The 27,674-nt window shown below is 42.3% G+C and overlaps 1 protein-coding gene across 1 annotated transcript in view; it reads left to right on the top strand.

The window, feature by feature from the left end:
- The window catches only part of LOC125454646 (ADP-ribose glycohydrolase MACROD1-like), an 880,504-nt gene that overhangs the window by 163,880 nt on the left and 688,950 nt on the right, over positions 1 to 27,674 (top strand). Inside the window, exon 5 of the mRNA XM_048535629.2 lies at positions 18,359 to 18,388. Coding sequence (XP_048391586.1) covers positions 18,359 to 18,388 — 30 coding nt within the window. The remainder of the gene's footprint in view (positions 1 to 18,358; positions 18,389 to 27,674) is intronic.

Below are 27,674 nucleotides of genomic sequence, written 5' to 3'. Positions count from 1 at the left end.
ACAGTATAAATTCCAAGCAGAGTAGAATAACGTCACTTCATCGGAGGCTTCACTGATGATGTCACCGAGCACCTAGATGAAACGCCCGAGTGAAAACAAGCCAGCTCAGTGAGCAAGTCAACAACCTCACCCACAACCTGAGCCCCAGATCTTTGCTAAAATTTTAAGTATAGATCCAGCATTTCTTGTTTTTATTTCTAATTTCCATCTTTGCAATTTTAAAAAAAATTCTTCTCCTCTGGAGCATTTTAATTGTTAAGGTAGTTTAGGTTAGCGTTCCAATCTGCTTTGAAAACTGCAAGTAAAGGATTCTTTTTGGTTTATAAATAGAAAACACCATATGCTCTTGGACTTGACTCAATCCTGCAGATTCTTAGATTCTTCTGAAGGAATTTCAGCTGTATTTTTAGTACTGGATGGTAGGGGGTTGGGGGGAGTTGACTGTTATTTAACAAAAGGTATCTTTTTGTTCACACCTATCAAAAAGAAAACTTGTGTGATTTTTCAAGATTCTTTCTTAGAAGCTGGTGAATTATTTTTAATTCTGTGGTGGTGCTCAGAGTTCTTTTGTATTTGACTTGACCTGTCAGTAGTCAGATATACTCGCTCAGCCCACGTGAGAGCCCGAATCTTCTTGTGTACTTCAAAACAGACCTCCAGTACATTCCTGTGCATTCAGCTCCAAGTATTACTGATTTTTCTTTCTATTGATTTCTCCCTCTGGGCACATGAACAAGTCTGCGAGTCCTCATAAAGCCCGTGCATCTTAAATGATGGAAATTGGCCCACGGACATTTGTAGCCCCAACTGTCTCAAAGGGTTTGAGGCAGCTAGGAATGCAGCATGTCTGTTTGCTTTGCAGCTTTTGATCTTCAGTCGTCACAATTGTACTCTCTTCCCCTTGTGCCTTCATTCTGCAGATGATCAGCATGACGTTCAAATAATGGCAGAGCTTAAAGGTTTCTCAACATTGTCAGGTCAAGCTGCGTTTGTCTTAGCTGCAGCTTAGATCCCTGGGTCAGAGGGCAAATGGATTAATGATGTCAGACACATCTTTGAACCTTTTCAACACCATTTTATTGTGCATTGAGCAGCTGAGCACATTAGTCATGACAAAAGGTTTTTGATTGTTGCAAATAGGCAGACCTTTGGAACCATTTTCTCTCCCGCTTGGATTGGAGCCTTGCATTGCTGCTGTGCCTCAATGCATAACCTCGAGGGAGGAAAGCGTCTGCGGTAGCCATCATCCACACCTTGCTGGATTCGAAGTGGCAGAAGCAAATTGTGCACAAGCTGGCCTCCCTCGTTCCCTCGTCTCCTTCATTTTTCTTATCACATTTTATCATCCTTCTGTCCCTTGAGGTGCATTGTCCAAGCAGTGATGGATAGAAGACCACAAAAAGGAAAACCACTTTTTATATCCAAACTAGAAAAAAACTATTTGTTGTGTTGCAAATGCACCATCTCCCTCAGAAAGTTAAAGCTTTTCAAAATGGCATCTCCAAGCAATTATGCTTTTCTGGACATTGCACATCATTATTAATGGTTAAAAGTAATTGTCCAATGTTTATTTTGCAAAGTCTTTGGTTTTGTGTTTGAAGCCGAAGCGTATTTCTAACAGTAAGTATAATCAAACTCTTAGAAATCAAACAATCTAATTTATATTTCCAGTTTACTTCAAGACCTTATTTATCAATCAAAGTTTCACATCACTTAAATGTGTGTGGTTCACAAAATCAAAGTCATTATTTAACCTTGGATGTCTGCCTGCAACTGTGTTTATACTGAAATAGTTGAGAAATAAATATTTTGGGGTTTTCTGAAGTTCTGAAAGGATGAAGTGAAGTCTGGGGCTTATCGCTTATGCAGATAATTTTGTTGTTTTTACAGCAATATCTTGCTTTCTGCACTTTGCTTTTGCCACATTAAGTGTCCGAATAATACTTATTTCAATTGGAAGTAAAATCTCTTGTTTCTTGAGCCTAAACATGAAATCATCACTATGGATGTGCAGGCATCTATATCTTGAATATTGCTGAAAAGAGAGACATATTGTCAAAGCTTTTCCTTCCACATTTACCAGGACAGATGCAAGAAAACCAAATTGCAACAGGAGCCACAATTCATGTTGCATGATTGGTTAACAAGCCAACTCTGTGACAACATGGTGTTGCCATGGAGAAAGTAATGTGAAACAATTATCCCCAGTGCGCATGTTTAATTCCAGAAAATATGATGCTTTGATGTGTAGCCTTTCTTGCAAAGGAGGGATCTGTGATTATGAGTAGTGGTAGCTTTTAGAAAGTGTGAGTGAGCCACATTGTGAACCCAAGGGATAATTTTAAAGAAAGAAACAAAAACAAGGGGGACAAGAGTTTCCAGGTGCATCTTCCGTTACAATACCCCCACTGCTGACAGCCCACTTAACAGATTTCTTAAGCAGTAATTGTTGCTCCCTTCAAAATTTGGCCTTCTTGCATCTGTCCTCATACATGCAGCACAAAAGAGTTTGGCAGTGCGTCTGTTTATCTTCAGCAATCCTCTAGTTTTGTATCACCAAGTAACACTCTGATCTCATAGATGTACCATTGTTGCTCTTTCCATTTGTAAGAGGAGCCTCCAACAAAATCTTGGCAACATAACTCTGTGAAGGTGAGAGAACTGTCATTATGAAGGGGGATGCGTTGAGCATGTCTTGGGCTGTCTGTCTGTACCCTTGCCCAGCTGTTCCTCCTGTTCCAGTTTCCATTCAGTTCAGTTGATCCCTGTTGGCAAATTCTTTGGTACCGTAAGCGAGTTGAAATTGGAAGAAAGGCTAGTGCAATGGCTAATGAAAGAACTGGTTGTTTAAAAAAAACCTAAAAGGACAATAGTTAAATGAGATAACAAGGTGTAGAGCTGGATGAACACAGCAGGCCATGCAGCATCAGAGGAGCAGGAAAGCTGATGTTTTGGGCCTAGGCCCTTCTTCAGAAATGGGGGAAGGGAAAGGGATTCTGAAATAAATAGGGAGAGAGGGAGAGGCGGATAGAAGATGGATAAAGGAGAAGATAGTTGGAGAGGAGACGGACAAGTCAAAGAGGTGGGAGTGAAGCCAGTAAAGGTGAGTGTAGGTGGGGAGTTATGGAGGGGATAGGTCAGTCCAGGGAGGACAGACAGGTCAAGTGGGTGGGATGAGGCTAGTAGGTAGGATATGGGAGTGGGGCTTGAGGTGGGAGGAGAGGATAGGTGAGAGGAAGGACAGGTTAGGGAGGCGGGGACAAGCTGGGCTGCTTTTGGGATGCGGTTGGGGGAGGGGAGATTTTGAAAATCCTCCCTAGAAATGTCACCTTTCCTGCTCCTCTGATGCTGCTTGGCCTGCTGTGTTCATCCAGCTCTACACCTTGTTATCTCAGATTCTCCAGAATCGGCAGTTCCTGAAACATAGGTAAATGATATGAGATTCTTACTGTTGAAAGATCTGGATTTTTTGAAGGCCAGTTGTTGGCTTTCTTCCTTCAGTCTAGACACTTGGTGTTTGGCTAAATTGAAGTTAATATCGCACAAGCACTCTCTACCGTCAAACTGCTTCCAATTCATAGTATCCGTATGCCTAGCTCAGGTAAAACCGTTGGTGTTTAGGCAGAAATTCCCTGGGATGAATTAACAGCTTGTAACCCAAGTTGAGACGTTAAAGCCTACTGTGTCCTTTCGTATAGAACAGCATAAGAAAATGATTGTGTAAAGAGGCGTCATAGAAAGTATCTTGAGTGTTTCAAAAAGAGAGATATATTTGTGAAGCTTTTCATTTTATACTCATCAGGACAAATGCAAGAATGCCAAATTTCAAACAATCACAATTCATATTGACGTATACTGCTGATTGGTTGGCGGTTTATACTTGAGAGAAGGGTACTGATTGGTTGTCAGTTCAACTGCTGCTTACCACTCCGTCAGCACCCCTTTTTTTGTACTGTAAATTATTATCATTTGAAATTTAGCATTCTTGCTATTGTGCTGATGAGTACAAAATGAAAAGCTTCAGTTATATTCCTTTCTTTTAGGCAGTGGTCAATTTCTGTAGCTCCAAGGGATAGAAAGCACTTTCTTAATTCTTGTGAGTTGCAAATTGAAGATGTGAGTGTTGAATAGGATTTTTTAAAGAAAGTTTTCTGGCAACATTTTCTTTTAAAAGCAGTTGTATAATTTAAAAACTTGGGGGGATAACTGCCTACATTTCTTAAACATTGTTGGCATGTCCTGGCCAGAAGACCTTAGGGTGCAGGTTTGTAGTTCCTTGAAAGCAGAGTCACAGGTAGATAATATAATGAAGAAGGTGTTTGGTGTACTTGCCTTTATTGTTCAGTGCGTTGAGTATAGGAGTTAGGAGGTCATGTTGCAGCTGTACAGAACATCGGTGAGGCTGCTTTTGGAATACTGCATTCAGTTCTGGTCTCCCTTTTCTTGGAAAGATGTTGTAAACTAGAAAGGGTTCAGAAAAGGTTTACAAGGATGTTGCGAGGGTTGCAGGGTATGAGCTACAGGGAGAGGCTGAATAGGCTGGGGCTATTTTCCCTGGAGCATTGGAGCCTAAGGGGTGACCTTATAGAAGTTTATAAAATCATGAGGGGCATGGACAGGGTGAATAGCCAAGGCGTTTTCCCCAGAGTGGGGGAATCTAAAACTAGAGGGCACAGGTTTAAGGTAAGAGGACAAAGATTTAAAAAGGACCAAAGGGGCAAGATTTTCACGCAGAAGGTGGTGTGTGTATGGAATGAGCTGCCAGCGGTGGAGGCATCTGGATGGGCACATGAATAGGAAGGGCTTAGAGGGATAACGGCCAAATGTTGGCAAATTGGACTAGATTAATTTAGAATATCTCATTGGCATGGACGAACTAGACCAAAGGATTTGTTTCCATTGCTGTATAACTCTATGACTATATGTTAGCATTAATCTATTCTTTTCCCAGAACCTTGTGTGGCTCCTTTCGTTAAGCTGAGGAAAATCTTTGCTCTTGTTATCCTTGCCTTTCATCCATCGCATGTTCATTCATTTTTCTTTCATGCTTATATCAGACCAGAACCTAACACGTCCCTGAAATGATGTACTCTACTTGCTGCGTAGATGACTTTCATGAATATTAAAGTTTCTTTTAAAAAAATGTAGTCTTCCTCCCACACATGCACACTCAGGAATAAAACATCTTCAATTTGCTCAGTTTATTTAAATGGTTTCCAGCTCCTCTGCTTCATAAAACTGGCCAGGGTAACACTGGTGCAGCATAATAAAGAACATTGTAGTTTTAAAACAGTTCCTAAATAATTCAATATTTGGTTGTTTTATCGCTATGAAATATGCAGGAAAATAAACTGCTTGCTTTCATACAAAGCTCTGAGCTGATCATATTTTTATGACCCCTGAGGTCCGTTTTCCTACAATAAATCCTGCAGTCTGAGATTTTATTTTACCACTGACTGATCCAATCTCTTTCCACTTGAAAGGGGGTGAGGAAGAAATGGTTGTCCGTTTCTTAGAGCTGTGTTTCATTATCTCAATGAAACGTTCAACTGCGGAGTAATAACTTGGACTAGTTCCTTGATCAGTTTGCAGCCAGCAATCTGAAACTTGTGACAAGATGGGGTTTGGGTGTGAAAGTGGATTTGAGGTGGAAAATCAGTTCTGACTGATGAGTTCTTAAAATGGCATAAGTTTTTGGTCTTATTTGCTATGTACAGCACAAGGCACCAACCTAATATGTTGGGATTGGTTCTGAGATTCTAGTTTCCTTTATTAAGCATCAGGCACATAAGAATGTTGTTGTTATGAGACATTATTACACACTTCTGGAACACGTAGAACTTGAATCTGAGCCTTTTGCCTCAAAGGTAGGGACGATACCATTGCACTCTTGTATTCTTGTCAAGCTTGAAGACACGAGCTGTTACCAACTTACAGCAAAGTGAAACTAAAAAGGGATTGCATGATAAACTTGGCCATTCCCCTTCAAGTGGTCTCTGCATATATACAGTCATACCCTTCCAGGCATGTTCTAGTTATGATCTTATTGAATTGTAGAGCATCCTTGGGGGGCTGAATGACTTACTGTTGCTTACATTAATTCTCTAACCATTCTTGCTGAGCACGTTATGTTTAGGTTTGAGTGCCTTGTACATTACTGTGAAAAGAAACTGTTTGATCCATTGGGTAGCATGATGGCTCAGCAGTTAGCACTGCTGCCTCACAGGGCTAGGGACCTAGGTTTGATCCCAGCCTCAGGTGACTGTCTGTGCGGAGTTTGCACATTCTCCCTGTGTCTGCATGAGTTTCTTCCGGGTGCTCCAGTTTCCTCCCACAGTCCAAAGATGTGCAGGTTAGGTGGATTGGCCATGCTAAGTTGGTCATGGTGTCCAGGGATATGTAGCTTAGGTAGATTCACCTTGGGAAATGCAGGGTTACAGGGATAGGTTAGGGGATGGGTCTGGAAGGGATTCTCTTCCAAGGGTCAGTGTGGACTCAATGGCTGAATCGCCTGCTTCCACGTTGTGGGGATTCTATAATTTGGTTGCTCCTACCTTGCAGCTTTGGAACACACTCCAGATATTTGTCCAACTTGCCATCAGTTGAAGGGAATAATAAATTATTTAGCAGTTTGGATCAGTGAACTTTTAAACATATTAATGTAAACTGCAGTACTGTAGTATCTAAAATCATCTTTAATGAAAATTTTCTACTTAAAATGGACATAATCTAGAAAAAGAAACCAGGTTACTATGAATCAGACTAAACGTTAAGTGTGGCAATTCTATTTTATTCACTCATGAGATGAGGGCACTTTTGGCTAGGCCAGCATTTATTGCCCATTCCTAACTGCCCAGAGGGTTTTTCTGACAATCAACAATGGATTAATGGTCATCGTTAGATTCTTAATTCCAGGTTTTTACTGAATTCAAACTCCACCATCTGCCATGGGGTAATTTGAACCCAGGCCTCTAGGACAATACCTGTGTCTCTTGAGTAGTCCTCCTTAGTCTATAACTTTGTCTAGGGCCTGGCAAATGGTCATCGACGGAGGGTACCATCGAGACCTTACAGAAGAAACACCAATTTGAGTTAATAAAATGGTTTATTCCATGACAGTTATCACAAATCAGGTATAACTACTAAGACTGTTCGGAGCTGTGCAGAATATATTTGCCCCACCTTGAAGCTCAGGGTAGAATTCACCGCCTCCCCCGTGGACTCTGTGTGAAACGAACAGAATGAGTGGCGCTCAACATTAGCTTGAACATGAACTCCAACAAAATCGTTAACTTATACAACAGAGACAATGAGGATTGACTTTGATAGGGTGGCTACAGCGATGATATGTTCACTCCAGGAGACCATCAAAACCAGGAGCCAGAAGTACAAAGCAGTGCCTGATAAATTCAATTACAAATTCAGAGGAAGCGCTTTATTCTTTAACCTAGAAAGTAGTTAGATTACAGAATTGATGGCACAAAGATCAGTTGAGACAAATAATAAAGATAATTTAAGGCGAAGCTAGATTATTTCAGAAAGGGGAAAGGAGTACGAGGCTATGCTGATAGATGTCATCATTGAGCCCTGGAAGTCTTTGCAATACATTGATTGGGTTACAATAGTTGCATTATTAGATGTCAGCCTTGTTACTGACCACAGTGACAAGTGCCTGATCAGGTTTGCTGCCACCAACCCTCTTTTTGACTTTGAGCCCAAGGACCTATTGATTAAGCCATGGTAGAGGACAGACCACTATGGCGTCTTAACCAGAAAAAGCTCAAAGAATAGTTTGTTACACAATAGTAATAGGTGCATTATGCCTTATAACTGGTTACATCTTTTAGGAACTAGGTATGTCACAATTGTCAACTGATAAAAACTGAATGAACAGCGGACGCTGTAAATCAGGAACAAAAACAGGAGTTGCTGGAAAAGCTCAGCCGGTCTGGCAGCATCTGCGCAGAAAAAAAAATCAGAGTTAATATTCCTCAGAACTTAACGCTGGTATTTTTTTCTTCACAGATGCTGCCAGACCTGCCGAGCTTTTCCAGCAAAGTCTGTTTTTGTTCGCAATTGTCAACTATCTGTTTCTCCAACCAAAAACCGTACAACTTCTTGAGATTGGGTGGAGCTATTGCAACTTGAGTGTTGACTCTTTCAGAACTGTTAATTTGCATAACAATGGGATGAAATAAGGAAGCTAATGTGGGACCTTAACGTTGGAAAGAATGACTTGGCCTAAATGGCTTGTTTCATATACTTTGGAACAGAACACAAGAGTCTGGGGATTAACAAATCTCCTACGCGTGGCAGTGCTAGCACAGAAGAGAAGTCACATGCTCTTAACTCAATTCAGATGTGCAGAAATATGCATGTTGATAGGATACCCAGCAGATTGAATTAACTAATGAAATATATTTATGGTTTCAGGTAAAGTTATGAAATACAGAGAATCAGAATAACCACAGCTCGAGTACAAAGCAGCAATGATATGTATCAGATAGCTCACTAGAGCTCTTGTCAGCCCCAATTTAGTAGTTAAAATAATTTCCTGGACTCAAACCAAGCCTTCAGTGCCAGCATGGTGAATGCTAAAAGTCTAGTCTTCACATGCCCTTGAGGAAGAGAACGCTGCTTTGAGCCATATCCCTCTGATTAGGAGTTTCACGTTCAATTACAAAGACAAATGCTCATGGAGCTCTTTTGTCTGAAAAGCCTTCAGCATCCAACAAAGCTAAAGAACAATAGTTAGACTGTGGGCTTTTTTAAAATCGACTTAATTCCTTTGATGTGCTAAATTATTTTACATAGAAGAATTTTAATCAAATTGCCTCTGAAAGTACAATTACTGAACTATTAAATTTATGCAAGCTTACGGAAAATTCATTCCCGTCGTTATCTTAAGAGAAAATGCTTTTTTGATTTCAGTAACTTTTCATTTAAAAGAAAATGGAAAGCTGCCCTAACCTCTGCCTCTTACTTGGTGCTATTGGCCAGCACTTCACTAACCCTCACCTCCAACATGTCTGAATTGGGGAATCACTGCAGTGTGGAAGCAGGCCATTGAATTCATCAAGTCCACATTGACCCTTCAAAGAGCATCTTACTCAGACCTCCTCCCCTACCCTAGCCCTGCAACACTGCATTTCCCATGGCTAACCCACCCAGCCTGTCCATCCCTATATACGACTTTAACTTGGCAAATCCATCTTAACCTGTACATCTTTAGACTGTGGGAGGAAACCAGAGCACCTGGAGGAAACCTATGCAGATACGAGGAGAAGGTACAAACTCCACACACCTGAGGGTGGTATGAGAAGTTTATAGATTCCTTTCTCACTGGAATAAAGTCCAAGATGTTTTACTTGCTTCCCTGTACTCCTAACTCACTGAATCAGACCTTACTGTGTTCCTCATGAAAACTGCCTCCTTCGGCTTTCGCAATATTGGCTGACTCAGCCAAACATGTATGCAACCTTCTTCATTACATTCAACATCTGATGCTTTCTACATTGATATTCCATCCTTCACCCTTAATTTATCCAGTTCCAAAATTCTGACAGTCCTGGCCTTTCAGCACCAATTTTCATTGAGCTTTGATAGCACTGTCCAGTACTAGGTTCTGGCCCCCCAGACCATTGCATTCAACATTCTCACCCTTGTATTTAGATTCTATGTGGCTTCACCCCTTTCCATTTCTATAATCAGTCCTACCAGGACTAACCTTTCCTTCCATCTTTTTCCTTCCTTCCTCCCTCTTGTCTGCTCCAAGAAACTGCGCTTTTCCGATCCCAATCATTTTTGTGTCCTGCACTTCATCCCATCAACAGAAGTTGTGTTTTCAGGTGCTTTGAACACAGCTCAGTACCTTATTACACCTTACGCCGAGCTTTTAACTTGCGTGCCATATTTGACTTGTGCGTTCTGTTTGGTTACATTTTCCTATTGTGTTGTCGTGTAGAGGGGCACCAATACTGTGGTGCCTACAACCAAGCACTGTTGTGAAGTTTAAGAAAAAAAACCTTCTGTCAGTAATGATTGACTAAGCAAGACATGGAAGCAGTTGCAGCATTCAACAGGGATAAATAGAAGAGGAGGTTAATTGCTTTCCGTAGCAGGGGAGTAAAACTGACCGTGGAGTTCTAAACCCACTCATTATCAGCGTAGTCTTGGCAGAGGTCAAAACTCTCAGCGTGATTTGCCACAGGCTAGTCGAAACAGGCAAGTTCCCAAATTTTTTAAATGTTGGAACTCTCATTTGGCAGCTTTTGTTTCTTTTGTGCAGATCCCCTTGTGATGTTTGGTGACATTCCCATAGGTTGAAAGAAAATTACGAGGCGGCACGATAATTATGTCATGGGTTCACAATGTGGAAATTATTACTGACTCCGTAAGTGGAGATGGGATTGAGCATCCAAAGGTTAAATTTTTGCACAAAAGATCACAAAATTCTAACTACAAAGAGCTTTGGACTCTAAAGTGAAATTTACACTCTGAAGTATAAGCATCCAGTTCTCAAATATGAAAAGAAAATGAATTTCTAAGCTCGCCAGATGTGTTCAATGCAGATGTAGAACTTGAATTAATGCAAAGTAAAATAAATTATCTGAGAGAACATTTTTACTTGCTTAGGGTAATTGTGTAATTTTATGGTCATTACTGGGTGAAATAGGGCCCTTAATTTAAGAACATTAAATGCTCCAATTTCATCCTTTTGGGACACTGATCATTTGATGCAAGCTTGCAGTTCAACTACAGAAGCTAAAGCCCCTGCTGTAATGCCCCGAAAGGCTCAACAAGTCAGTCAACATGCTTCAGAGGCTAGGAAATCTCCAGCAAGTGACTTACCACCCAACTTCCCAGAGCCTATCTACCAACTACAGGAGATGTGATAGAATACTCTTGGCTTCCTGGATGGCTGTAGCTGTAACACTCAAGAAGCTCAATGCCATCCAGGACAAAGCAGCTCATTTGATTGGCGCCACATTCACCCTCATAAAGCCCTAAACTCAAACACAATGGTAGCTCAGCACCATCTCCGAAAGGCTTGCAGCAATCTTCCAAGGTTGCTGTTGACAGCACTAGCGACTGGATTATATTTCTGATTCCTGTTTTTGATGGCCTCCTGAAGTGAAAACATCATCTCTATAATCGCCCAATCAAACTCAATCCTGCAAATATCTCTGTTGCATAAACTAACGATTTTGTTGGAGCATGTTCATGTCATATTGAGCGCCACTCGCAATTTCTACCACTTAGAAGGAGAAGAGCAGCAGATACATGGGAACACAATCAGGTTCCCCTCCAAGCCACACACCATCCTGACTTGGAAATGTATTGCTGTTCCTTCACTTGTCGCTGGAGCTCCCATTGTTAGGGCACTGTGGATACACTAACCCAGACAGACTGCAGCAATTCCAGAAGGTAACTCACCATGACCTTCTCGAGCTCAATTAAAAATTGACAATAACAGCTGCACTGGCCAGTGATGCTCACATCTGTGAAAGAATTGTTTAAGAACTAGCTGAGGAATGGACTTGCAGGTCACGGCACACAAAAGCCAAATGATTGTGAAATCATGTTACCAAAAGCGAGCACTTTCTGGGGAGTGGAGGAGAACTTTGCAAAAGAATCTTGAAAATTCCAGGCTGAGCATCTACTTTACTGTGCTAATGTGAATGCAGCATTCTTGAGTGTTCACCTTCAAATGTGTGCTAATCTTGGTTTAGCAGTGCTTTATTGCAGCTGTTTTGTAGCCTTCACAGAAGTGAGACTCACTTCAGATTAAAACTTACTTCCTTAATTAAATTAATTTACTTTTAAACTGCAATGTATAAGGAGCGGGCAGACTTGTTGACTGTTTTGCCTTGCTTCTTTTTTGAGTAAATTTCTTTTACAGACAAGCATGATAAGCTGAGTGAGAGTCTGTGCTTCTATAAATGTCAGCAATTCCTTGCAGTGTGGATGTTCGTTTTCAGATGACCATTTGCCCAGTTTTTATCCTGGACAGTCCAGTTCTCAGCTGGCCAGTACCCTATATAGTACCACATATCTTTTACATCCCGCACTTTTGTTCTGAAATAATTAATCCTACTGCCGCTAAAACAATTGAATGCTGGTGCTAAGCCTCACAGTTGTGTCAGCTTTGCTCTGTTAGTGGCACTTGTTCCTCAATGTTCAAGTGTACACAGAGTTCCATACCCACTCTCAGTCTTGAGTATGTCATTTTGTACTTTCCTGTACATTGTGCCCATGTTTAACCCTTGTGACCTTCTTGTCTTGTTTTGCATTCTCATTTACTGTCAGCCTTGCTACGGACTTCAGTTGCAAGTCTTGTAATGAACTATGTCAGTTTTGCTATAATGTAGGAGAAACTTAGGAACTAGGCATAGGAGTAGGCCATTCAGCCCTTCAGCCCTGCTCTGCCATTCAATATGACTGGTCTTGTATCTCATCATTATATTCCTGTTTTCACCCAAACCCTTATTGTTTGAAACATTAAAAAAAATGATTCTCTTCCTTATGTACACATCCTTCTGTGATATTGAAATCCACAAGTTGACCACCATCTGAGTGAAGAAATGTTTTCTCATTTCAGTCTTAGGTAGCCTCCCCTAAAATTTTGACCCCCTCATTCTAGACTTCATTAGTAGGGGAAACATCCTCCCTTTGTCTAGTCTGTCCAAGCACGTTAGAATTTTATGCATTTCAATCTGATCCCCCTCCCAACCTTCTAATCTTTAGTGAACACAGACCTGGTTGAACCAACTTCTGCTCTCAACAGTCCTGCCATCACCAGTGTCAGGGTAGTGAATCTCAGCTGCTCTCCCTCTATGACAAGTCTATTCTTTCTTAGATGGAGAGATGAAACCTGCACACAGTACTCCAGGTATGGCTCACCAAGGCCCTGTAGAACTGTATCTCAGCCCCAACCCCCCTTTCCTGTCTGCTCCCCATCATTCTGTAACTCATTGTTCAAGGGTAAGCAATGATCTAGTGATATTATCGCTGGACTGTTAATCCAGAAATCCAGGAATGTTCTGGGGGGTGCCTGGGTTCGAATCTCACCATGGAAGATTATGGAATTTGAATTTTAAAAAAATTTTGTCAATTGTTGGGAAAACCCATTTGGTTCACTAGTACCTTTCAGGGAAGGAAACTGCCATCCTTACCTGGTCTGGTCTACATGCAATTCCAGACCCACATCAATGTGGTTGACTCTTAACTGTCCTCAGGACATTTAGGGATGGGCAATAAATGCTGGCTTAACCAATGATGCCTACATCCTGGGAATGAATAAAAAAAAATCTATTTCCTCCCTAAATTTATTGTGTCCCAGCATCTACCACACTCTGGGGGTAGTGAATACCACAGATTCAGGATCCTGTGGGAGAATCAATTCCTTCTCATCTCTGGCCTGCCTTAGCCTAAAACAATAACTTCTTATTCTATATTGCCCCACGAGGAGAAACATCTACTTTGTCAACTCTGTTTAGCATCTTGTACATGTCCTCTCCTGTCACTCTTGTTTTGAACTCAAATCATCTTGCAATGAAGGCCAATATACCATTTTGTCTTCCATCGTCAGTTTGGAATAGAGGTTGGTCCCGCATTCATGACTTCCATTAGTGACCACTCTGAGGTTCAAGCGACTCGCAGTATCAAAGGAGTAAGTTGCCTGAAGACACTTCACAGGAATGAACGTCATGCAAAAATTGACAACTAGGAAAAAAAGGAGACATTGGGACTGGTGACCTGAACATTTGAGCAAAGAAGCAGATTTTAAGCAGTGTCTCAGAGAAGGATAGGGAGACATTTGGGAGTGAAGTGTATTGGGGAGGCAGTTACAGAGCTTACAGGGCCTATGCAGCTGCAGGCTTGCTTGATTTGAATTTACTGACATTAAACTAATTACATTAATTTACTTAATATGTGCAGCAGTGGATTAGGTGAACCAGTTTGATCCTAGAAATGTTAACAACCATAAAGTTCATATCTTCTAATGAGCTTCATTAATTTCTTCACTTGCCAGTCAACTTTAGCGTATACTATGTTCACTTTCTGCTTCTGGTATTTATGTTTGGTCGACATTCAGTTTCCATGATAGGCTCATTTTCCATGTAATTTGAAACTAACTGAAGAACGAAGAGTTAACATTTTAACCTTTACCTTTTGAATTAAATTCCATGTTAGCTGAAGCAGCAATGAACTTAAATAGTGCCTTAAAGTAAATTGACAGCCCTAAAGTAAATTGACAACCTAATTTGCACTTAATGGTTATCGGATCCTATACACAACTCAAATATCTTACTTTTCACCTTAAATCTTTAATTGAACTTGTCTTCCCCCGTCTCGCGTCTGATTTGTGGTGCACATTGCGCAATGTATGCCCAATGAGCCCTGGTTCCTTTACGTTCCTGGCGGCCACTTACCCCACACTCTTTCCCAAAAGGCAGCTGAGGCTAGGAATTGTATGAAAATTCCAGAACTGACAGGGCTGCATTTTCTTTCTGAGCCAGGAATTATGGAGGCGTGGTGGGTAACTGGTAGTACTTGCCCTGTGTTCTCGGGATTGGCTGGAAGGGGCATGAGTGGACAGGTGGGTTAGTGGATCATCAGATCAACCATGATCTCATTGAATGGCGGAGTGAACTTGATGGGTTGAATGGCCGACTTCTGTTCCTCTGTCCAATGGTCCCACTGAAAGGCCTCCCCCCCCCCGTTCATTTAGTGCATCAAATTGAATACACATTTGCGAGATCATGTCTGAAATTTGTTTCCATGATTTGCAGAATTGTCTTCTGGTAATTGGGATTTAACATTGTTTGATCATTGATAAAGGGTTGTGTCTCCTGACAGTGAACTGTAATTAGAAACGTGTGTGGAAGTATTTATACCCTCCAGGGTAAGTTGGATCTTGAGTGTACTTTAGGATCCTCCTCATGTAATTCCTCTCATTCAGAACTTAACATTTGCTAATTTAGGTTTGTTCAAGTTTGAAACAGATTACGGAATCACTTGGAGGGAAAATGATGATGCAGCATGCATTAAATGCTTTGATGGTGAAAGTAGATAAGTTTTGTGTCAGTCATGGTCCAAACACCATAAGCATTTCATATTATGAAGGTTAGCTTTTAAGTGTTTGAAAAGAAGTCCTATTTTTGGAAACTTGATGCAGCTTAATATTTAATTCATTGATGCTGTGTGAAAGGAGTTGGATAAGGACAGTTTATTGCTTCGAACACGCTGAGATGCAGCAGTCAGCTTCCACACAGTAATGACCTTCAATGGATTTAATTATAATGGAGCACTCATTACAGTGATCCCACATAATATTCCATTCCAGCTTGCTTTTTGCTGCCCTGATGACAATCTCGCTGTCTTTGCCTCAGACCTCTTGACATAAATTTGAACAGGAAAAATAGCACTTTCAAATGAGTAAATCAAAGGTGGGAGTTGAGTGGAATGTGTAGAGCATGTATGTCACTTGTCAAGGTAGGTGTTTGTTTTGTAAAGAGGGAAGAGACAGCCATTGGATCACTTTAGCAAAGCCAGTGCACTGCTGAGCCTTGGACATTAGTTGCTGTTTTAGTTTTAATGTTTGAGGTCCACAGCCTTGCAAATTGATATGTAAGTCTCATCCCTTCTCCGACACAGCTACTTATAATTTTTTTAAAGGTAGATTAAAGATATCAAACACTGTAGGATAGCCAACCGCGGTGCTTTTGTTCTATAGATTAGCAGCAGATAATGACAGTGTGCAAGTAGGAAAGAAATTTGATTTGTTTCACACGGAGGGTGGTGCCGTGTGTGGAATGAGCTGCCAGAGGAAGTGGTGGAGGCTGGTACAGTTACAGCATTTAAAAGGCATCTGAATGGGTACATGAATAGGAAGGGTTTAGAGGGATTTGGCCCAAATGCTGACAAATGGGACTAGATTAATTTAGGATATCTGGTCAGCAAGGACGAGTTGAACTGAAGTGTCTTTTCCGTGCTGTATAGCTCTATGTCTATATGACTGTGTGATGTGGATAATACATTTTTATTTCTTCATTTTTTTCTGCCTTTATATTCTGTGTTTTGGTTTATTTTTTCTGTGTTTTTAAATGTTTCAAAAATGAGCTCTGAGGAAGGGTTGACTGATTTCTCTCCACAGACTCTGTCAGACCTGCTGAGCTTTTCCAGCGATTTCTGTTTTTCTTTCTGACTTTCAACACCCGCAGTTCTTTCAGTTTTTATTTGGCTCGACTGGTAGTGAGTTTTTTTTTCCATGGAGAAAATTCTTTCTCCCCAGTGCCTTGTGTGAGACATCTGACTCTTTTAAGCTTCCAGTGTTTAAAAATAATATTATTGTTAACTTTCTCCAAACTTCTTGTGTCAGAGAACGAAAGAGGCAGATGTAATTTCTAAGATGATGCTGGCACTCATAAAATACTACAAGCGATTTGACTCTGTGTGGTTTGCGTTGGTGTGTTTGTGAATGTGAATAAAGAAGGCAAGTTTCCTGAATGTCATCCCATGTAGACTTTACCCTTTAGGCCAAAACTGCATAAAACATTGGATGCTGTTAAGCAAAAATGCAGGCAGTACTGATGTTAACAATGTTTTGCCATAAGGAAATACATTTATGTGTTATAAAAGCTTACATCTGTTGAAAACAGAAGATGCATGGCTATTGTATCAAGCTATTTCAGTGTGATGCTGCCAGTTTCATTTCTAACCATGTTAAACTTCAAATTGCCTGCTTTGGTGAAGACTGGAGTGAACCAATATTATTATTGCCAATTGCAAGTGCCTTTTATGCTTTTATTTGCGTAATCATTAAGAATTTGGTTGGCTCACCCAACATACAAACCAAGGGTGATGTTGATATACAACGATTTCCACAGATTTCCACAGACATTTGCAAACATCTTAAATGTCCATCATCTTCTGTCTGCCACCTGTGGGCTTGCAGGAGCCCCTGGTTAACTTATTTCTGAATTCCATCAGTACCCAAAAATATATACACCTTCAACTTGACCAAATGCAATGAGAGTGCATTCACAACTCCCTGGCTGAAGGTTACTCCAGGCTAACTCCAGAAATCAGTGCACGGTGGCTCAGTGGTTAGCACTGCAGCCTCACAGCACCAGGGACCCGGTTTCGATTCCACCCTCGGGCAACTGTCTATACGGAGTTTGCACATTCTCCCCGTGTCTGCATGGGTTTCCTCTGGATGCTGCAGTTTCCTCCCACAGTCCAAAGATGTGCAGGTTAGGGTGGATTGGCCATGCTAAAGTGCTCATAGTGCCCAGGGATGTGTCGGCTGGGTGAGTTAGCCGCAGCGTCACAGGGGATAGGGTAGAGGGGTGAGTCTGGGTGGGCTGCTCTTTGGTAGGCCGGTGTGGACGTGTTGGGCCAAATGGCCTGTTTCCACAATCTAGGGATTCTGTGATTGTATTCTATGAGTTTTCCTTGGCACAGTTTGTATTGGTGTCATTTGCAGTTGCTCAATTTTGGAGGATTGCCCATCAGTGTCGAAGAATGAAAAGAATGCTGGTGCTCGTCAAATAAAAGAAACATGAGCCGAGCAGGTGGCATATAAAATATATATGTAGCAGATTGAGCAAAAGGTCACATTTCAAGAGCACCAAGTAGTGCTACAAATGATTGATTTGCTTTTCAGAAATGATGTGGCAGAAATACAAGTAGAAAGAAAAGGGGTGAAAAAAAGCCCTGCCGTTGCTGGAGTTAAATAGCACCTGTTCAGGTGCTGACTTGACCTGCTGTGCTTTTCTGAGAAATTTCTATCCAAAGGGTTTTGGATTGTTCAAAAGTTATTGATGGAGAGATAAAAAGGGGTGTCGTGGTTGGGGGTGGGGGGGTCAGCATGTAACCTCAGAATCAGAGCTAGCTCACTGGTGGAGCCAGGTTAGGGGTCTCTGCTTCCTCTCTAGGTGCTGCCTCAATTATTCGCTTAAAGTCTAAGGTCAATATATCTTTGCAAAGGCATGTGGATGGGGGTAAGATATAGATCAGACTCAATCTCATTGAATCGCAGAACAATCCTGAGGGATTGAATGGTCTCCCGATGCTTCCTATGTTCCCAAAGACAAGAAGCACTTTGCAATGTAATTCTGTGTCAACTGCTAAACGGCTGCATCTTACTTTCGCAATGCAGCGTGTGGATGAAGTTCAAAGCGTATTGATTTTGAGTTGACTTGAAAGTAGTATGAAATTGAGGGGCGTGCGTCAGTGAGCCTGTGGATTTATCTCCCAGACCACCTAGAGGAACATGTTGGATTTATCAGTCTTTATTATTAGGTGTGAAGTTTAAGTTTTATTGATATCTTTTCTTGTTCATCTCTTGCAGCGAACAAAAGTCTACTTGGAGGAGGTGGAGGTAAGTTTATGCTCAGTCTTTGTAACAGTTTATGTAAATGTGATTTGCTTCTTTGATTGGCCTGTGATAAATGCAGTACGAATATTCCCCTGATGCTTTGCATGTTAAACCGGATTCTGCAATGATATAATGATTGTGATCCTCAGTTTTCAGCTCGTTCAGAGACAATAGGTGATAGATATGCCTTTAACTAATATTCAGTCTCATAATTTCTTATTCTTTCACTGCCTTCCTCCAATTGCACAGTTCTTTATGTTGAAATTTTTATTTGATTGCACTATTTCATTTGCAGCATTTTTGTATTTTTGTGAAGTTTGAATGTTCTATAATGGGCTATATATGGCTTGTTCTTTCATTGGATGTGGGCATTGCAGGCGAAGCCAAAGTTTCTCGCCACACCTAATTGCCCTTGAGAAGTTGGCCATTACCTTGAACTAATGCAGACCATTGGGATTGATTGTCTGAAAGTGGTCTTTGATATAACTGACTGGCTTACTGGGCCATTTCAGAATCACATTTAGGTAGGTCCAGGTGAGGACAACCAATTTCTTTCTTGAAGGGCCCTTCTCAATGGAATGAATGGTTTCATGGTCACCATTACTGAGATAAGCAGATTTCCTAATGAGTTTTAAATTCCACCAGCTGCCATGGTAACCTTTGAACCTGGCTCCCAGAGCATTAGCATTGCTAATGTCCAGCAATATTACCATCATCCCACCCTCTTCCTTCCTACGACAGGAGATTTAGTTTAGAATAGTCTGCAAGAATTTTGTTTTTCGCTTACTCATTCAGAAGATGTAGGCATTACTGGCTAAGCTAGCATTTGTTGCCCTTCCTAAATTGCCCTTGAGAGAGTAGAGTTGAGTCACAGCAGCCCTTGGGATGTTAGGATTACCCACTCAGCTTTTAGGCAGGGACTTCCAGGATTTTGACCCAGTGATAATGAAGAAACAATGATATGGTTCCAAATGAGGGGGGTATGTGATTTGGAGGGGAATCTACAGGGGGTGCTGTTCTCATGGATCTGCCACCCTTGTCCTTCTATATGGTGATTGTTGGCAGAGGATGACTGTGATTCTTTCTATGTCTCACCCTCTCTCTTTCCTCCTCTTTTCTCTTTCATTCTTTCTTTCCCTTTCTTTCTCCCTTTACCTGTCTTCCCCTTCTACCCCCCATCTCTCCATCCCATTGTCTCTTCCCACTCTTTTCTTTTGCCCTTATTTCTCACCCTCCTCTCTCTCTCTCCCTCTCTTCTCCTTTGTCTTCCTTAAGACCATAAGACATAGGAGCAGAAGTAGTCATCAGGTCTGCTCCATCATTCGATAAGAGCATGACTGATCCTCAATTCCACTTTCCTGCCTTTTCTTCATAACCCTTTATTCACTTCCTGATTGAGAATCAATATCAGCCTTGAAAATACTTCACAACTCAGCCAGAAGATCTCCCTCCATTATAACGTAATGTTTCTCACACAGAAACCTCCCAGATTCTTAATGGACTGAAAAAACAAGGCCTACAACAAGAAAGCAAAAAGATTCAGCCTTAGGAAAAGAATGTAGAAATAGATTTTCAAGCCCTTTTGTCAAATCTCGTTTGAGATTTTCTCTTCACCACGCATCCTAATACTCCTCCCTTCTTTCTCCACCCATCCTCATCCTCCTCCCCTGCCTCCACCACCCACCTTTCTTTCCATTCCTCCCTTTGCAATAACTGTCCAGGGCCAGCATTCCATCACCAAACTCATTTTGTTTACAAATGCATAATCTTTGACAATGGCATTGCTTCTCATTGTGTCAATCATTCAGGGCTCAATATCCCTAACATTCACCCTTTCATGTCAGCCAGGGCTCCCTGATCAGACCAAGTTAACAGCTCCAATCAGGGAACTCATATTCTATGAGATCCAGTTGGCTGACCTTGTTATTTTGTTTGGATAACTGGGCAGATTTAGCTGTATAATCCTTAAAACTTCTAAGTAAATAATCTACCAGACCATAGAGCCGCTGTCTCATCAGAGAGAGGTGACTGGCGGTGGTTTAACCTGAGGGTCACCACGCCTCAGGTCAGGAGGGAAGTTGAGAAGGAGAGTCCTTTGTGGTGACCTCAGCTGGTGATGGGATATGAACCCGTGCTGTTGGCGCCCCCTGCATCATAATCCAGCCATCCAGCCAACCAACCCTTCCAGAGTGTTCAGAATGGCTCCTTGTTGAGTAGGATGAACCTTGTCTCAACTTGCCGGTGAGAATGATCACCCATGAACCACTTCCTAGGTTCCACCACTTGCATTGAGCTCGCAGAGTGAATTTCGACTCGATCATTTCAGCTCCCACCAAAACCCAGCTGAGTCAAACCGTGTTTTCTTCTGTGTTTAATACGGAAAACACATGAAAGAAGTTTGTCAGCTGAATTTGTGTTCAACGGGAGCTTTTTTTGGCAAAGTATAGAAGGCTATGGACAATATTCAGGCAGATGAGATTCGAATGAAATGTCGTCATAGTTGGCATAGGCAAGATAGGCCGAAACTGTTCTGTGCTATATTCACCTCTGTTTTATAAAAGGCAAAGGTGGAAATTTGATCAAACCTGTGTCATTGCAGTTTGATGTCTTATTACTAATTTGACATATTTAATACGAGCAGCCTGAGTAATTTAATGAAAGAATTTCAGTGGTAATTTTTTATAATTTACATTGTTTTTGCAGTGTTACAACTGATGAATTGCTATAAATAGGATAGTTTAACAACTCATTCCTAGGTGTCTCCAGTGCGTGTTTAGTCAATAATCCATTATATTTAAAAGTAGAATAGTGAAAGAAACAGACATCCCTACAAAAATTAATTGTGTTTCTTTAATACAGGGAAGTGCCAGTTGCCATATACATTTGTGTGTAATTGTTTCACTTTAGTATTTTGCTAAATTACTCGATTGTAGCTGAAGTCATTACACCAAATGAGATGCAATCATTTCACATTATTGATCTCGAAATGATTTGAGCTTGCTAAATTTATGTATGTCCTCCATTAAGTTTTAAATTAGAAAAAGGAATTGCGAAAAAATGGATGGCAGAACCTTGCTAATATAATGCATAATTCAAGAACTCTGTGTTCATGTTCACGCTTATGAATAACTGTCTCAAACAAAACGTAGAATTTCTGTGCCTGGTGCCAGTTGAACAGAATGCTGTTATTGTCACACTGGTTGCTACTTTGTGCCACCTCATGAGACCTTTGTAATTGAAAGATGGAGCGTGGATTGATATATGTGATGGAAATCAATGATCCACCTGCATTATCATTCTGTCCGCCCTGCCCATCTCTAGCTGCACAAACCCTGACAGAAGTAATAACAATTGACCTTGGATAGCACAGACATCAAATATTTTGACTTGTGTTTTAAATTAAATCTTAATATATTCCAGAATGGATCTTTCTCTAGGAATGTGGTTCTCTGGTTATTTACAAGTGCCTCTGTAGGGTTGGGCACTTCAGTGTCGGCATTTTGTGGAATAAACATGTGTGTCACAGAATCTAAAAATCCTTCGCCCTGGTGTTTGAAGACAGATCTCACCCATTGATAACCAAGGAGAGCTGCTAATCCTAAGCCTCCCAAAGTAGAGATCAGGACCGAGTGGGGTCTCAAGCTGAAATGTTGAAATTGCAATCTCTGAGGCAGTTATGACCACTGTGCTTGGTGGTCTCTAGCAACCCTCCCCTTACCCCACCCAAAGCTGCCTTCTCTGTTTTCATGGAAGGATGACCACAAAAGGTGAGCTTAGTGGGCAGTAGAAGCCAATATTGGATACTTCGAGGTCAGGCAACATCAAAACCATTGACGGAGCATATTATTGTCATTGCGCACGTTTCTTTACAATTCCAATTAAATCATCTAACCTTAACATAGACCAGCCAAAGTTACTAATAACTAGGTCAATGCTAGCAGCGACAAAATGCCTTGACCAATACCGACCACCCCAGTCACAGAAAAATTTCGCCGAGAATTTGTGCAAGCCACATCCCAAGAAAGAGGAGCTTATATTTGTGTAGATGGGATCAACTTCCAATCCAAGTGAATCGCAATGAGAAGAACAAGTGGCTGTTAAAAAACAATCAACACTCTACTCTCACAACTTGTACTTACCTGTTGGCATTCTTATTTGCCAGGAATTATCTTGCCATTGGCTCTCTGCCTATATATTCTGTGCCTGTGTGCTTCCCTCCACTTCACTTAATAAAGGGGTTGTGCTCCGAAAGCCAGTGATTTCATAAAAAAACCTGTTGGTCTAGAACCTGGTGTTGTGTGACTTCTCACTTTGCCCATCCAGATCGAACAGCACCATGGCTCAGTGATGGAAGGAAATCTGCTGCCCAGACCTGGTCTGGCCCAATTGTGATTCTAGGCCTAGAGAGATGGGGTTTCCTCTGAAATGGCTGAGCTAGCTGTTCAACTCAAGGGCAGTTAGGGATGGCAGTACCACTGATGCGCATGTCCCACAAAAGAAATAAAATCACATAAGGAAAGGTGTTGTTTATAAAAGATGCAGCACATTGGTGTGCTACTTAACCAGGGATTCTTTAATATCCCTCAGGAATGACACTTGTGTCTTAGTCTATTGAATTTCAGTATTAAAAACCCATCCTCTAGCTGGCTCTTTTGATGTTGTGGAATGTCATCAAACCAATGAGATTTTGAAAATGACAAATGAATGAATTTTTTTTAAATCACACTAGAGCCCAATTAATCTAAAGACTTACAGATCTATGGAGCAATGGATGGTAAAAGATACTTCAAAAAAATCCATTACAACTGCTTGGTCTTTTAATACATACTGCAAGTGTTGAATTCTTCTGTGATACAGATGAATGAAATAATTAATCCTGGACTTAGGAAGTTCAAACTAATCTTAAAAATGGATGTGGCAAACCAAAACACTTGAATGACTGTGTTAGAGGAAGCATTTGCTTGGTTACAGCTGAAGAAGTGAATGGGGTAACCACCACATTTAAGTGTGAATTTGGGAGTTGTCTGCACTATAATTTTCAGTTACTTCCTGCAGTATATGTGGTTATTTACAGTGGAATTTTTTAGTTTTAACAGTGAGGGTGTTACATTGGAATATCTGGAAGAATTGCAGAGGCAGCTGAGTAAGTTTAAGAATACAAACATTTAAAGGCCAGCTGATCCACTTCACCCTCCTGCAGTTCTGTAATCTCCTGAGATAAGTGAAAAAAAGCAGCGTCTGTGAAGGAAAAACCGACATAGGAAATTCTCCCCTGATCCCCTCAAGAGATTACACTCAGTCTCTAAGATCTCACCGATTTCCTTGTCGTGTTCTGGCTTATTGTACTGACCTTCCAGGTGATGTGATCTCTACCCTAACCATGTACCGTTTAGGCTGTCTGTTGAAGGCAGTGTGGAATAAGCATCCAGCGCGCGCTAGTTCCTCATTCCCAAAGCTCCCTACTGTCTGCAAAAAGAGGAAGCCCTCAATACCCAGCCCATTTATATGCTCCCATAGGAACCCCATCTTGCCTGTGTAGCTGGATGCAAAGGAACTCATGGTTCGAATTTGAACAAGAGCAGGGCAGTTTTCCTGTGTTTTCCACATGGTAGGCTATTGGAGAAAATACAGAGGCATGGGATTGAGGGAGATTTGGCAGTTTGGATTAGAAACTGGCTTTCTGTAAGAAGGCAACGAGTGGTGGTTGATGGAAAATATTCAGCCTGGAGTCCGGTTAGTAGCGGTGTGCTTCAAGGATCTGTTTTGGGAACACTGCTGTTTGTCATTTTTATAACTGACTTGGACGCAGGCATAGGTGGACGGGTTAGTAAGTTTGCAGATGACATTAAAGTCGGTGAGTGGTGGACAGTGCGGAAGAATGTTGCAGGTTGCAGGGAGACTTGGATAAACTACAGAATTGGGCTGAAAGGTGGCAAATGGAGTTTAATACAGATAAATGTGAGGTGATAAAATGTGAGGCTGGATGAACACAGCAGGCCCAGCAGCATCTCAGGACCACAAAAGCTGACGTTTCGGGCCTAGACCCTTCATCAGAGAGGGGGATGGGGTGAGGGTTCTGGAATAAATAGGCATCCATCTCAGGCAACCAGCTTGTATCTCTCAGTCTCCATCTCAGGCAACCAGCTTGTAACTGATGTCCATTTCAAGCCCACCGACTCCCACAGCTACCTAGAATACACCTCCTCCCACCCACCCTCCTGCAAAAATTCCATCCCCTATTCCCAATTCCTCCGCCTCCGCCGCATCTGTTCCCACGATGAGGCATTCCACTCCCGCACATCCCAGATGTCCAAGTTCTTCAAGGACCGCAACTTGCTCCCCACAGTGGTCGAGAACGCCCTTGACCGCGTCTCCCGCATTTCCCGCAACACATCCCTCACACCCCGCCCCCGCCACAACCGCCCAAAGATGATCCCCCTCGTTCTCACACACCACCCCACCAACCTCCGGATACAACGCATCATCCTCCGACACTTCCGCCATCTACAATCCGACCCCACCACCCAAGACATTTTTCCATCCCCAACCCTGTCTGCTTTCCGGAGAGACCACTCTCTCCGTGACTCCCTTGTTCGCTCCACACTGCCCTCCAACCCCACCACACCCGGCTCCTTCCCCTGCAACCGCAGGAAATGCTACACTTGCCCCCACACCTCCTCCCTCACCCCTATCCCAGGCCCCAAGATGACTTTCCACATTAAGCAGAGGTTCACCTGCACATCTGCCAATGTGGTATACTGCATCCACTGTACCCGGTGTGGCCTCCTCTACATTGGGGAGACCAAGCGGAGGCTTGGAGACCGCTTTGCAGAACACCTCCGCTCGGTTTGCAATAAACAACTGCACCTCCCAGTCGCAAACCATTTCCACTCCCCCTCCCATTCTTTAGATGACATATCCATCATGGGCCTCCTGCAGTGCCACAATGATGCCACCCGAAGGTTGCAGGAACAGCAACTCATATTCCGCTTGGGAACCGTGCAGCCCAAAGATATCAATGTGGACTTCACCAGCTTCAAAATCTCCCCTTCCCCCACTGCATCCCAAAATCAGCCCAGTTCATCCCCTCCCCCCACTGCACCACACAACCAGCCCAGCTCTTCCCCTCCACCCACTGAATCCCAAAACCAGTCCAACCAGTCTCTGCCTCCCTAACCTGTTCTTCCTCTCACCCATCCCTTCCTCCCACCCCAAGCCGCACCTCCATCTCCTACCTACTAACCTCATCCCACCTCCTGGACCTGTCCGTCTTCCCTGGACTGACCTATCCCCTCCCTACCTCCCCACCTATGCTCTCCTCTCCACCTATCTTCTTTTCTCTCCATCTTCGGTCTGCCTCCCCCTCTCTCCCTATTTATTCCAGAACCCTCACCCCATCCTCCTCTCTGATGAAGGGTCTAGGCCCGAAACGTCAGCTTTTGTGCTCCTGAGATGCTGCTGGGCCTGCTGTGTTCATCCAGCCTCACATTTTATTATCTTGGATTCTCCAGCATCTGCAGTTCCCATTATCACTAAATGTGAGGTGATTCACTTTGGGATGAATAATAGGAAGGCAGAATACTGGGTCAATGGAAAGATTCTTGGTAGTGTAGATGTGCAGAGGGATCTTGGTGTCCATGTACATAGATCCCTGAAAGTTGCCACCCAGTTTGATAGTGCTGTTAAGAAGGCTTACAGTGTGTTAGGTTTTATTGGTAGAGGGATTGAGTTCCGGAGCCGTGATGTCATGCTGCAACTGTACAAAATGCTAGTGCGACCTCACTTGGAATATTGCGTGCAGTTCTGATTGCCCCATTACAGGAAGGATGTGGAAGCATTGGAAAAGGTGCAGAGGAGATTTACCAGGATGTTGCCTGGTCTGGAGCGAAGGCCTAATGAAGAAAGGCTGAGGGACTTGGGTCTGTTCTCATTGGAGAGAAGAAGGCTAAGAGGGGATTTAATAGAGACATACAAGATGATCAGAGGATTAGATAGGATGGACAGTGAAAGCCGTTTTCCGAGGATGATGACTTCAGCTTGTACGAGGGGGCATAGCTACAAATTGAGGGGTGATAGATTTAGGACAGATGTCAGAGGCAGGTTCTTTATTCAGAGAGTGGTAAGGGCGTGGAACGCCCTGCCTGCCAATGTAGTTAACTCAGCCACATTAGGGGCATTTAAACAGTCCTTGGATAAGCATATGCATGATGATGGGATAGTGCAGGGGGAGGGGCTTAGATTAGTTCACAGGTCAGCGCAACATCGAGGGCCGAAGGGCCTGTTCTGTGCTGTATTGTTCTATGTTCTACGTTCTATGTTCTATGACCCGGCCAATGTTTGACTCTTGACCAATTTTCTTTTTTGCGAAAATATACTTTATTCTTGAGAAAGGAAATTTCGAGCACAATTACTAAAGCAGTTCAAATCCATACAGTTTTTGTGTACAGACAAGAAAGCAAACATTGAATTTGACTTTCTCAGCAACTACAACTAATCTACAGGCAGTTCTTAATTATGCCAGATACTACAAACTATTTACACATATCTGAGGAGTCAGGAGGGTTCGGTAACTGAACAGGCCCCCGTTTGGTACTGTGGCAGGCGGATCTCAGACAGTGGTCTTGCCCCTCTGTGCCTTGGCAGCAGCTTTGGTGCGTCTCTCAGCACATAGTTCTGGGCCTTGAAATGTACCAGTCTGCAACACTTGTTTGTGGTCAACTCTTTTAATTGGAAGACCAACAGGTTTTGGGCAGACCAAAGTGGATGGTCTTCCAGGCATAGTCAATGTTTGTCTCGATGTGCATCCTGAGGAGCACTTTGTAGAGTAGAGTTCTGCGTCACAGAGCTGTGAACTTCAACAAAAAGCACTGCATCACTCTCCGGACTTCCTTTGCAAAGGCATGTTCCATCAGGAGATGTGTGAAATGCTCTGCCATGCCACCGCTTGGTGGGTACTTTGAGGCTAGTGTGTGGTGGCACAGAGAGTCCAGTCATACATGAAGGATCTCACAGGTAGTGAGTGCCCATCTCACCCTAGCCAAGTGATATCTTGGTGCTTGTTGGAATGGTTCTGTCAATGAGGCATTCTACCAAATGATTTTGACGGTCTGCTCAGGGGACAATCCAAGAGGGTCTACCCTCTTCTTTTCCCTTGATTGATATCGCAAAAGCCGATTATCAGTTGTTATTGCATTGGTATTTATGTGAGCTTCCTGAGTGCAAATCAGGCACTCGATATGCCACAGTGCAAGCGTGTACGCCTTTGATATTACTTAATTGTCCGTCAAGT

The sequence above is a fragment of the Stegostoma tigrinum genome, chromosome 9 (assembly GCF_030684315.1).
Source record: "Stegostoma tigrinum isolate sSteTig4 chromosome 9, sSteTig4.hap1, whole genome shotgun sequence".
In the NCBI taxonomy this organism is placed as follows: Eukaryota; Metazoa; Chordata; class Chondrichthyes; order Orectolobiformes; family Stegostomatidae; genus Stegostoma; species Stegostoma tigrinum.
This window is presented reverse-complemented; position numbering and strand designations above follow the sequence as displayed.